The 12,675-nt window shown below is 30.9% G+C and overlaps 1 protein-coding gene across 3 annotated transcripts in view; it reads right to left on the bottom strand.

Moving 5' to 3' along the window:
* Positions 1 to 352: 352 nt before the first annotated feature.
* The window catches only part of LOC143064903 (uncharacterized), a 28,450-nt gene continuing 16,127 nt past the window's right edge, over positions 353 to 12,675 (bottom strand). For 2 of the 3 annotated variants that reach the window (XM_076238110.1, XM_076238109.1), the window contains 4 exons: positions 10,136 to 10,240; positions 8,965 to 9,057; positions 6,833 to 6,982; positions 353 to 3,512 (listed from right to left, as the gene is read on the bottom strand). In XM_076238110.1, coding sequence (XP_076094225.1) covers positions 3,331 to 3,512; positions 6,833 to 6,982; positions 8,965 to 9,057; positions 10,136 to 10,240 — 530 coding nt within the window. In that variant the 3' untranslated portion in view covers positions 353 to 3,330. Of the gene's footprint in view, positions 3,513 to 6,832; positions 6,983 to 8,964; positions 9,058 to 10,135; positions 10,241 to 12,675 lie in introns of those variants that run through there. The other variant, XM_076238111.1, reaches the window with a different exon arrangement.

The raw sequence follows: 12,675 nt of genomic DNA, 5'->3' as shown, positions 1-12,675 counted from the left end.
CATGAGTAAAGACAGCTTCAAATACGAGTTGAGAATATAAAGTCATTCATGTAGGAAACAAAATATAAAGATATGATAGATAAAATAAATGCATCCACAATTCCAGATTATAAAGCAAACTGAGTGCATAAATTTATATTGCGATAGGTTTGTGCAATTTGCATAAGTCATCCGATTAGTAGAAATTAGGATTTGCCAAAGGGTTATAATCGGAAAAAATATGTACATTCCCAAGTAATAAATAAAATAGTCGAGCTTTAAAATAACTATTCAAATAGAAGCTGTAAATATATACTTTCAACTGGCTTCTTCTATTCACAGTCAATTATTTCAATTCAAAAGCAAACACAAATTCAGCAACGATCTTTTAATGACCCGGCAGTCAGCGGTCTTAGGTTCATGTATTGCTTTTCTTTTTTTAAAGAAAGCAACTTGTTTCAATAGCAATTAAAATCTTAAATGTTCTGCTTGTATATGGTAATTATTTACTAGATCATACTCTTATTTATCACTCTGAAATAAATTGCATGAATACGTCGAAAACTTGAATGATGGCATGAACCTTTTTCTCTTATCACAAACATTCCTGTCAATACTATAAAGTCGAACATAAACATAAACAGAAGATGTCACCAGAGATCATTAACATATAAGGGACATACAGGACATATTGGATATAATTACATAATCAAATAACAACTAAAGTCATGAAAAAAACCAATTCAAATACAATAAAATCAAATCAAACATATCTATATACATATAAAACAATCTCAATAAACATTGTAGAAAGCAATTTTATCATGCAAACAAATTACTGTCTAATTGTCATGGACAACAACATCAAATCAATTCAACATAAATTATTATACAGCCTTAAGATATGTGGTTCATAAATGTTTCTCGTTTCTACTTTTTATATTAGGTTAAACTATTAGATTTTCAGGTTGAATGGTTTTACACTAGTCATTTTGGGGGCCGTTTATAGTTTGCTGTTCGGTGTGTGCCAATGATCCGTGTTGACGAATGTATTTTGACCTATAATAGTTTGCTTTTACAAATTATGACTTGGATTGAGAGTTGTCTCATTGGCACTTATACCACATCTTCTTATTGAATGAGTACGAAAAACATAGATTCCTCACATATGAATATATATTTGGTGTTTGGTAGGTATTTTTGATCATAGTGATCGCACCTGTAAGAGTCGGTAATGAAGTACATTTATTACAGCGACATGTATAAATGAAATACATAACCAGAACTGTGTATAAATTAAGCGAAAAATCCCATGAATCTGACCTAAGAAACAATGTTTTTAACATTTAATAATAAATTACTTTTAAGTTGACAAAGAGCTGAAATTTCTAACTCGAGTACATTCCCAGAAAAGAGGACTTATCGTTTCTTTGGTTTGGTTTCATTACAGAACCTATATAAATTGTATTGCACTTTTTTGGTTCTTCTGGCGGAATAGGAAACTAAATGGAAAGTTAAACACGTTTTTCTGTAAATTTTCGTCCAGTTATAACAAGTAATTCCAAATGTAATTAGGACAGGATTTCCTCTGAGTTTATGTCAGTATGTATGGTTAGCGTTTGTTATCATAATGGAATTAATATATATGTTACAGTAAATAGGTGAAATTAGGAATTACATGTAATTACTAAACATTTCAGTAAATACCTGTAATTACTAGCCAATTTAGTAATTACATGTATTTACTAGTTGTTTCAGTGATTACTGGTAATCACTGATTTTTAATGTCATTTTTACAGCTATTTACTAACTTGATGTTTTTGTTTTAAAATTCAAAACATAATTCAAGATACCAAATAAAAAAGTAAAGGGTAGGGTATTTTAAGTGAGCTTACTTAGGGATGTTGGAATATAAGACACATCAAAAGTGCATACTCTTTAGTGTTTTATGAATTGAAACTGGAAAATGGTTGTTTTATAGGTTTTGAAACTCCGTAAATATATGCATGCAAGACAATGATATCAATTCAAAATTGATTTTCATAATTTTGTTAAACTAAAATCTCCATCATGCACTGTGGTTTAAAACTTTAAAATCATTTTCTCCAAATATCCTGGATTTCTACCAAACTTGGACAGAAGCTTAATGCTTATGATCATAAGATATTATCCAAAAGTAAAGTTTGAAAAAAAATCCTTTTTTTCGTATATTACTTATAAAAGGACTAGTTTTTCCCCAGATAACATTACATACACTCTGCAGTTAAAGTTTTAAAAACATTAGAATTTATAAACCATCCAGTATTTTTACCCAATTTTGACAGAAGCTTCTTACAGTACTAGTCAAAAGATAGTATCTAGAGGAAAATTTTAATATTTTTTCCTCATTTTTGTTGAGCCTGCGATTAACAGCAAAAGAAGACTATTTGTTCTGCAAAACCCTTACAATTTTAATAGCTTAATACATCAATAACCCATCTCCAGCTAGGGGTTGAATTGAAGGTATTCAATGAGGTCCAAATATTCACTCGCAAGTGCACAACTCATCAACCTTGTTTCTCAGCTAATTTAACAAAATAGAACCAGATTGGCTGCTAACAGTGAATTATAATTTCACTATATCATTTTTATTAATGATTTAACAACAAAAAAAAGATATTTATTTTTTTTATATCTAGAAGCTAATGACATAACTTTATCTTATCTTTATAAGGTAATAAGTCTAAATATTCTTCAAATTCAAAGTTTTCTTTAAAAAGTTAAAACATAATGCTTTGGGAGAATTTTCCATTTCTGATTTCCATGTCTGCTGAAATTGGTAAAAAATTATCTCTATAATGGTCAACTTTAACCATTTTGGATTAAAACTAAACTTTTACTCTGATTTAACCAAATATTTGAAAGTCCATATTTATTCAATAGATTTTTTTATACAAATCAACCATTCAAAATTTTAAGAGTACTAACTGATCTTCTAGTTAGTATTACCATAACTTTTGATCATCTAACCATAATACAACATTGTTTTAGCAGTCAGTAAATAGGTCTAAAAATTCATTTTAAAATTAGTAATTACTGGTAATAACTGGGCCGTTTAAAGAATTACTTGTATTAACTAAGTGCATCGGGAATTACCTGTAATTTCTAAATTTTAGCAATTACATGTAATTCCTAATTTCACCTATTTACTGTAACATATATAAGAATCGTCTATACATAATGTATGATATTCAATTCAAATATGATCTCAAGACAAACATATAAAATTCATTATTTCACGGGAAAAAAACATTAATGCATGTTATTGCTCACCTCAGTTAAAAAAATACATTCAAATATAGTACAGTTGTTTTAAAGAACATAACTGTTACAAAACTCAATAAACACAGATAAAATGATCAATTCAAAACATAATAGAAAAGATTTTCCACCATTCTTATTTGGTAATACTATTTGTTCCTTTGTTGATAAAAAGACATATTTCATTATTTCCGTGTTGTTAGAGCTGCAGTTTTCAATTGATTCGTCTACTTCTAAAATATATTGTTTTTTATTAGTTTAAATAATAAAAAATGTATTATAAATTTCATAAAGATAAATTGACCAAGATTAATTTACTAGATATAGATGAACTCACGATACCAAAAATGTCTTGCAGCCTGCTTAACTGCTTCATAACAAATATGTACAATTCACAATTTGAAAAAAACTTGCTTCTAAAATGTATTAAAATGTTTGCTCAGGCACCGTCATTAGGAGTGTTTACTTTAAAAATATATATATAGTTTATATATAAGTATTAATGGTATCTGAAGACAATTGATATGTGGTTTTCAATTTACAATGTTTTGATTGTACTGTGAATATTATTTTTTATTTCAAGAAATTGACTGAAACAAGATAAGACATATCTTTTAAATCTGTATCATCAAGAGGCACACATTAGAGAAGCTATTGAGAAGTGAATATGAACAAATTTTGAAAACATTTATAAAAGGTATGTTCCCTAAGTAAGACAGGGCTATGAATCAATCAAATTAAGGTCATCACTCAAGAAATTTTACGGTCGCCATCATGAGCTGATTGGCCATTATGACAAAAGTGTGTCAAAAATAATATCTGATATTCTTTCTCAGTCATAATAACCTTCCATCATTACCGAACTGAACAAAGAAATAACACGACGGGTGCCGTATACGGTGCAGGAAATACCTACCCTTCCGGAGCACCTGATATCACTCCCGATTTCTAGTAGAGTTCGTGTTGTTTCTTATTTATTATTTGTAACTGTTGATGTAAATGTCTTTTGGTTTTATTTTTTAGTTTACTCCTTGGTTGTGATTGTTATTGTCTTCGAAAACTCTACAGTAGTAGATTCAACCAGTTAATATGGTTTAATTTGGTAAAAGCTTAGTTGAGGCATAGACTATCTTAGATATATAATTCATCGGGTAATTGTTTTCCATTGAATGAATGTTATTATCATGTTTAAAAAAGTAATATAACAAAAATATCGAACCCAAAACGGAAAAACACTTGGAAAAATCAAGTGCTGAAAAACATAAAATGAATAGAAAACAACTGTCATATTCCTTACCTGGGTTTAAGATGATTTGATTTTGCCTTTTTAAACTAAATAATAAGCTTCTTTTACTTTTAAACATTCAACTTAGATCGTTATATTACACCAAGTTTTAAATAGACATTTTTCAACATCTCTCGACACCGACTAATGACACCTACAGTTTACAGGTAAAATGGATGGGTCGTCTCAAAGACAAAAACCATCATGATTATCATTACGTAACATATTGGATTGGCGGTTTTATACTGTTTTGACAATATAGCTTAAGAATATATATCAACCAATTAAATAAATAAATATATGTATGGTGGCCGGATGCGGCCATTTATTTCGCGTTTTCGCGTTTTCGTGACTTCTCCTTTCACTTTGCAAACGCGAAATTGGGAATTCGAGAAATCGAGAAAGCAAAATCGAGAAATTGAGATATCGGGAAATCGGGAAATAGAGAAATAGGGAAATCGCGAAATTGGGAAATAGATAAGATCGGGAAATCGAGAAATCGAGAAATCAAGAAAGCAAAAACGCCAAAACACGAAAGAGAAAACACGAAAATGCGAAAACGCGAAATGAATTCTCGATTTCGGTGTTTTTGCTTTCTCTATTTCTCGATTTCCCAATTTCTTGATTTCTTGATTTCTCGATTTCCCGATTCCTCAATTTCTCGATTTTGCTTTCTCGATTTCTGGATTTCTCCGAAAACACGAAAAGGGGAAACGTCCGCATCCGGCCACCATATATATGTCTCTGTCATATAATATTCTTATTTTGTATGTATTTTCACGACATTTCATGTTGAATTGATTAAGCAAATATTCCAATCATCCTGAATCCTAACCCATTTTCTCTTGACTTTCGTTATTGTGTGCGTCTTTCACCAAATATTTGCCGCATGCCAATAACGATTTAATTTGTTGGTGTAAAAGCTTTTATGATTTTTTTCACTTGTGAATACGACCAACTTGGTGTTTTTTCCACCGATCTTCGCCTTAGTTGATGTACATAATTATTCAATTTCTGGAGGGATAATTTCTATTGATTTTTTAAGTCGAAGGAAAATATCACATCGGTTTTTTTTTTGGTTTTTTTTTATCAACGACGGTCTTCTCCGCTTCAAGATATCTTGTTCGACCTAAAGTTTTTCCTTGATGAATTTTGAAAAAATATATAATTGACCCCTCGTTTCAATGTTACAACATTTAAGCAGTGATTGGTGAATGCAGAATTCAAGTGGAACACCAAATTGGTGAATTGAAATGATACAAAGTATTGAGTACATTATGGAGACATCCAAGGCCAAAACTAACAGACATGTGCCGCCCTTGTCAACCGATATAATCATTGTTTAATTAAATATCAACTACAATAAAACATGATTTGTTCTTTTCATTTTCCAAATTCAACCAGGAAAGCTAGAAGCTAAACGTCTAAAAGATGAAATGTGACTTAAAGTCCATCATTTTCTTTATAATAATTTTAAAAAAAACATGTCATTTGGACTCTGTAGGAAAGTTTTATCATTGTCAATGAAAGCAATAAAATCAATAATCGTAGTCGTTCTCAACAGTAGGTGTCGAGAGATGTTGAAAAGGTCTAATAGTAGTACAAATTTATTACATACAATGAGTCTATAGATGTTTACCTGAAGAGTAAATAAATTTGATTATAAAGAATAAAATGATTTATTTGGATGAAAAAAAAAATAGCAGAAAACCTTCATCGGCGTTTTTGAAGCAACCATTCAAATGCGGGTACCAACTGGTAAAGATGATTTCAAACAGCAATACTTTAGAAAAAAATCATTTGCATTACGAAATCATATCAGAATTGGGATTGATTTTATCATAACATCATATAGCACCATGCATCAAAAGCCTCTGTTGGTAAAAAAAAAGTGGTAATTAACCGGAATTTAAACCAAATTATACATATACTAATTCAGAGGGTAATGTTGTCATTTTAATGTTGTATTTAACATTGCCTTAAAAGAGGGAAGATTGGCTAGCCACAAAACCATGTTCAACCCACCATTTTTCTTTAAAATATCCTGTACCAAGTCAGGAAAATAGCCGTTGTTATATTATAGTTCGTTTCTGTGTGTGTAACGTTTTAGTGCTGTATTTCTGTTGTGTCGTAGTTCTATTATTTATATTTGATGTGTTTCCCTCAGTTTCAGTTTGTAGCCCGGATTTGTTTTTTTTTCTCAATCGATTTATGAATTTCGAACAGCGGTATACTACTGTTGCCTTTATTTTAAACTATTCTACTTACTTTTTGATATTGTACACTTTAGTTTTATATCCTGAATATTTATAAAACATGTTTCATTTCTGCTTTTCTTACAGTGCTCTAATTCTGTTGTCTCATGATCTATTTTGCATATACGATACGGTATATTTTCACAATATGTGCCATCATATCCTGAAGTGAAATTATTTTGTTTAAACTACTTGAGCTTCTTGTATATTAATACAGGATGCAAATATGTGTCAGTTTTGCTCACCTGCTAAAACACCAGTTTTCTAGTTAGTTCTTTTATAAGCACATACATAAGTACTCCTATGTGTTGGTATTATTTTCAATTTACAAAATAACATTTATTAGTTTTAAAATAAACAGCAAAACCTGAAAGAGCAAGAGGCTGTCAGAGAAACAGCAAACCGGATTTTCCTGCAGAGGTCAAACCCTGAACAGTTGAGCAAGTATAGACACAACATTGTTTTAAGGCTCTCAATATGAAATGTGATTGAATATTTGATAGAGCAAGGGTTTGTCCGTCTGTCCGTCGCAACATGTCGGACATTAATTCAAAATTAATTTCAAAGTCGAAATCGTCATTTTTGAACTCGACCTCCATTTTTTTGTCAGTAACAACATATTTGAATTTTAAAAGCTTTGGTTAAACGGTTCATGAGTGAATGCACGGACAACATTTGGCTGCAGACCGCCCACCCGTCCGCCCGCCCCCCGTACATCCCCAAATTAATAACCGACATTTTCGTCGAAAATCCGGTTGAAAATTTCAGAGGTAAAGAATCCAAACCGCATTGTCAATTTTTCAAAGTAGATAGTTCTTGTTATGCTGATCCTTTTAGTTGATCACACTTTCAACCTAGCTGCTAAAATTTTCAACATAACGGCAAACAATTAGTTAGAAATTCGTATCATGGGCAGTTACTTCAAAACAGGTTGACAAGATTTCAAATATTTTCAGGTCTCTCAGATCTTGCGTTGGTCATCTTTACACACACACTTTGTACCCAGGTCCTATATGTTTCACAATATCATCGAGTAAAATGATTCGCCAAGCACAGCATGATGCGACCGCAGAGGTCGAACCCTGAACTGTGTGTGCAAGTTTGGAGAGTAAACTCATTTGTGTAATGTATTTAGTAAGTGAAAACGAATTGCAGTTTACTAGTTTTAACTAGATGCTATGTAAAAGAATGGCTGCAGTATCTTTGCAACAATTGACATTTTATTGTAACGTCATTTGAACCAAATTTTATCTTTCAATTGCATAATTATTTATTAGGGCTCTCCAAATGCTTTTAAAACTACTACATACTTTTAAATCCTCTTTGGTTTAATATCGCAAGACAAAGATGGTTTTCGACACACACGCAGTTCTTTGTTTTCTTTTAGAATAATTGATGGTTTGAAAGCAAGTGATTATTTGTCCGATACAGTAGTTACACTAAGTTATATCAGGGTTGTTTTTTTAGATGAAAGAACTATTAAAGAAAGATTATATTGTTGATATTCAAATGTTACTATTCTGCATGTAAACCTTCAAAGTGTAATTTTCAGGAACGCCTTTCGGTCGGCAGAGATCCCCTAACTGAAATACATTTCACAACATTACAATTTCACAACGAGAGGTAAGCTCTTGGACAGGTAATTGCCAATTGAAAAGAAATCGGTTTGAAAATCGGTTCTTTATAAAAATTATGGAGATGCAGTACAATTCCAATAGGTTATTTTTCAACATCTTATAAACATCAAATATATCGGTGCATAGACATTAAAAAATGTTGTCACCTATGTGTGACATTTGAATGCATTATGGCAAACAATTCTTTTTGAAACAATGGTAAACTTCCCTTCATTTTCATAAATTGTTCTTCCTCTTTTTCATAATTTAGTACTTCTAATATAACAGTAAGAAGATGTGGTATAATTGCCAATGAGATGAACTCTCATGTGAGACCAAATGACGCAGAGGTAAACAACGGTAGGTCATCGTAGATTTTATTCTTTCGAACTGCAGATATTTTGAGATATTTATAATTTGCTGATCAAATTAACGTTTTCCAGTAATTAGAGAATAGACATTAAACGCTACATATATATTCTGCCTTGCTGGTCGGATACAATATTATATATTATAGTTCTTGAAATACCTTCTGGGCATTTGCAATAAAGGCCTTCTCCCGTCCGATCACAGATACATGTTCCATTTTGCATACATGGACAATTGACTTTGCACCATGAACCTGGCAAATATGTAAGTTAGATTAGGTTTATAAACTATAGAACTTCTTATATAATAATTACAAATATAAAAAAAAAGATTATTTTTTTTCGAACCGTACGATCAGACTATTTAACTTCTTACGTATGTTATATAAGAATTAATTATACGCATTAACATGATTCACCCACATCATATTAGATTTCACCTACAGACAGTAAATCATAATTTTGTCAAAAAATATGCTATAACTCTGATCATGTCCATGAAATCAACGTAATTCAGTGCAAAACATCGTTAACTTAAATAACTATTAATCAATTTTACACATTTTTACATGTTTTGGAAAATTTTGCATTGTCGGACATCCTTAACCTACATTAAATAATTTACATCATTGCTGAGCTTCCAGTAGAATGTTTAGTTTTTGTTAGGAATGTCCTTTTAATTTTTACAATTACTCGAAAATTGACCAAATTCATAAAAAAGTTTTCAAACTAGATTTCTAAATTTGATAACATATTAAGAAATATTTATTCCTGTTTTAAATCAATATTTGTTTGTCTGAAACTTGTAAATCATAAAGTAGAGCTGATATCAATTGCTCTTCATAGCTTTTCAAAGTCTTACATGTGTTCCCTATTTACGAGTAAACACCTTTGTAAATTATTGTTAATTGTGTCGCAAAAATGACCAGAAAAATTCTTGTTTGGATTAGAATATAGAAAACTTGCAATCTCTGTTCACATAAATCAATCAATGATGAGATTATCTACACCAATTTTTATGAACAGGATGTCCGCTTGTTTATATATGATTACAGCTATTAGTATATGTCAGCTTGTACGTCCTTAAAATCTTTCTTTTAAAAAATTTTCATGCTTGTTGATTGATTCGATCCCGGAATACAGTGTTTAAACTAGATAATTAAAGGAACATTTAAATAAAGTTTGTAACAATAGTTTCAAATGAACTTATTTTATGAAGTTTTCGACCACTGACGGACGAAGAACGAAGGACGCAAATTGTTAGCAAAATCACACCTGTCATGTTATAGCTTAAACAAACCACGATATGCATAATTGTTTCTGATAACTCACATCTCTGTTTCCTTGGTGCATCCTGGTTGTTGCACTGTTGACCAATGTCACAAAAACAGAAATTTGGCAAAAGTTTTCCGTTACAATCACTGCACTCATGGTGTGCTAAAATATGAATAGTAATAAGTTTATTGATAAGGTTTTATTTCAATCATATTTTTATACGATACCTATCGCTCATCATAAAATGTCAAAGATATCAATAGATTTTAGTGATATACACTGTCCTTAATTCTATAAAAATATTATTTTTGCTATTTTTGCTTGTTTGTACACCTTGTTCTAAGACTGGGTCGGATGTTTGTATGTTCAGATCCTCTTTAAATGAAAACACTGCTCAGGATTCATGCTATCTAGTTTTCATTATTTTTGGTGTGTTTTTTTAACTCCACAGCTGACTTATGATGACGATAATCTATCATTCGACATATAACATGAAGCAAATTTTCTATACTATGATGACATTTGACTATACAAATATGTCAATTTGTTATATCACTAAGATCAATCTGTATACTATCAAGACGATTTGATATAATAGAGAGTTAACTTTTCATACAATTCTGTCATTTTACTTTGTCATAAACATGATAAAGATATTCTTATATTACGAGATCTTATGCTATAGTAATCTGTTGGAATAGCACAGTGAGGGGTAAGATAGTATGAAAAGGTGGCTCCATATGATCAGGGGTGTGGAAATGGTATGCCCGACTCGCCCGACTCGTACATTTGAACAACCGGACAAGTAATTATTTTTGTCTTGGTTGCCCGTGGACAAGTAAAAAAATATACAAGACAAAGTTCAAATCCAACAAAAACATAAAATTAATTTCAAAACGTATAAAGATGTTTAATTTATGTAAAATAAATCAATGTTCAGCAAGTAAAATCATAATGTTCATGATGATAAATATTACATGATACCGGAAATAGATCGATTACCAAAATAAATAAAAATAAGTATGCGAACCCGAGTCGCGTATTATTGCATTGGCTTTGTCCGTTGACCCGGGATCGTCGATTAGGTTTTATCCATCATTTACCGGAAGTGTCATTTCTTTAAATTATTTATCGAGATTCAGATTGATAAATACTTCATAAAAAGGTGGGCAAGCAAGACAAAAAGAGTCATAAGTCGAGTAGAAAACCTTAAATGGAGGACACAGAGTATTAAAAAAAAAAACGGAAGCGAGAATTTCAGAGATCGTGGGTATCAGATTGCCCCTGGCTATCTATGGAAATTCGGAAAATAAATTAAGTTTTTGTCTTATTTGTAGATGAAAGGTCAACATTATGTGTTGTCAAAGTGGAAAATAGAAGGGACGCTTTAATTGCCCATCAAGACAATAATGAATAATCAAGAAAAAAACAAGTGTGTCAGTTGAGAGAAACACCACAAAATCAATAGTCTTTCTATTATTTAGTTTATATTTCTTCAATCACTGTCCTCAAATTTAGTATATGTACCTACTGGCTACAATTTTTATTCAAAAACTGCTGTAAAATTGTCCTATACATGTCGTTTCATTGGTTGGTTTGCTGTTAGGTTTCTGTCCCATTGATGTTAACCCATTTCCTACTTTCCTAATTTTTTATACATATAAACAAATAGATATCATTTGTTTGTGATGCACAACCGTGCTAAGTTAGAATCATATATTAGCTAACAAGAAATACTTCAATATTTATTGGGATCATCAGGGCAAGTAAATTTTTTTCCGGACAAGTAAAATTTTAGGTTTCACTTGCCCGGGGACAAGTGCTCACAACAAATATTTCCACACCCCTGAATGATAATATATAAAGATGTCTTTTAAGTAGACGACTTTGTCGTTGTCCGATAGTAATATGACAGAATAGAATGAAATTCAAAACAGTGTGGCTGTGGCAATTGATTGACACATTAAATTCATCCATTGACTGGGACAATTTACGTGAACGTTTGTCTGTAACGACCACTGTTCACGACGTACCTACGATAGACATTTAAACTGTGGGGTCGCCAAAGGTTTCTTAACGCCTTTAATTATAAAATAATTCGAAAAATTAATCAGGAATAACCTTTATGTTTTGATTTATATAATTGATATAAATCAAAAGATCGTGTTATTTCTGATTAATTTTTCGAATTACTTTATTAAGGTGTTGAGAACCTTTGGTGACCCCATAGTTTAAGTGTCTTTAAAAAGTACATAGTGAGCAGTGGTCGTTACATACAAACGTTCACCTAAATTGTCCCAGTGAATGGATGAATTTAATTTGACAATCAATGGCCACAGCCATACTGTTTTGAATTTCATTCTAGTATGAAAGAGTTGCTGTACGTTATATTGAGGTGATTGTATAGTATATCAATTTATCATAATAAGATAGTTATAAGACATAATAGTATAGTGAAGTGACAAATAGTACGAAAAAATTGTTAAATGTTAAATGTTAAGATGTCTTTGTAGTGAAAATGTATCTTTATTATATAGCTATAAGATATCACCATCAAACATCAGTATGAAAAAACTCCGTGTTAAAAAAATATTGGT

Source organism: Mytilus galloprovincialis, chromosome 2, assembly GCF_965363235.1.
Source record: "Mytilus galloprovincialis chromosome 2, xbMytGall1.hap1.1, whole genome shotgun sequence".
NCBI lineage: Eukaryota > Metazoa > Mollusca > Bivalvia > Mytilida > Mytilidae > Mytilus > Mytilus galloprovincialis.
Note: the sequence above shows the minus strand (reverse complement) of the source record. Positions and strands in the feature narration are given on the sequence as shown.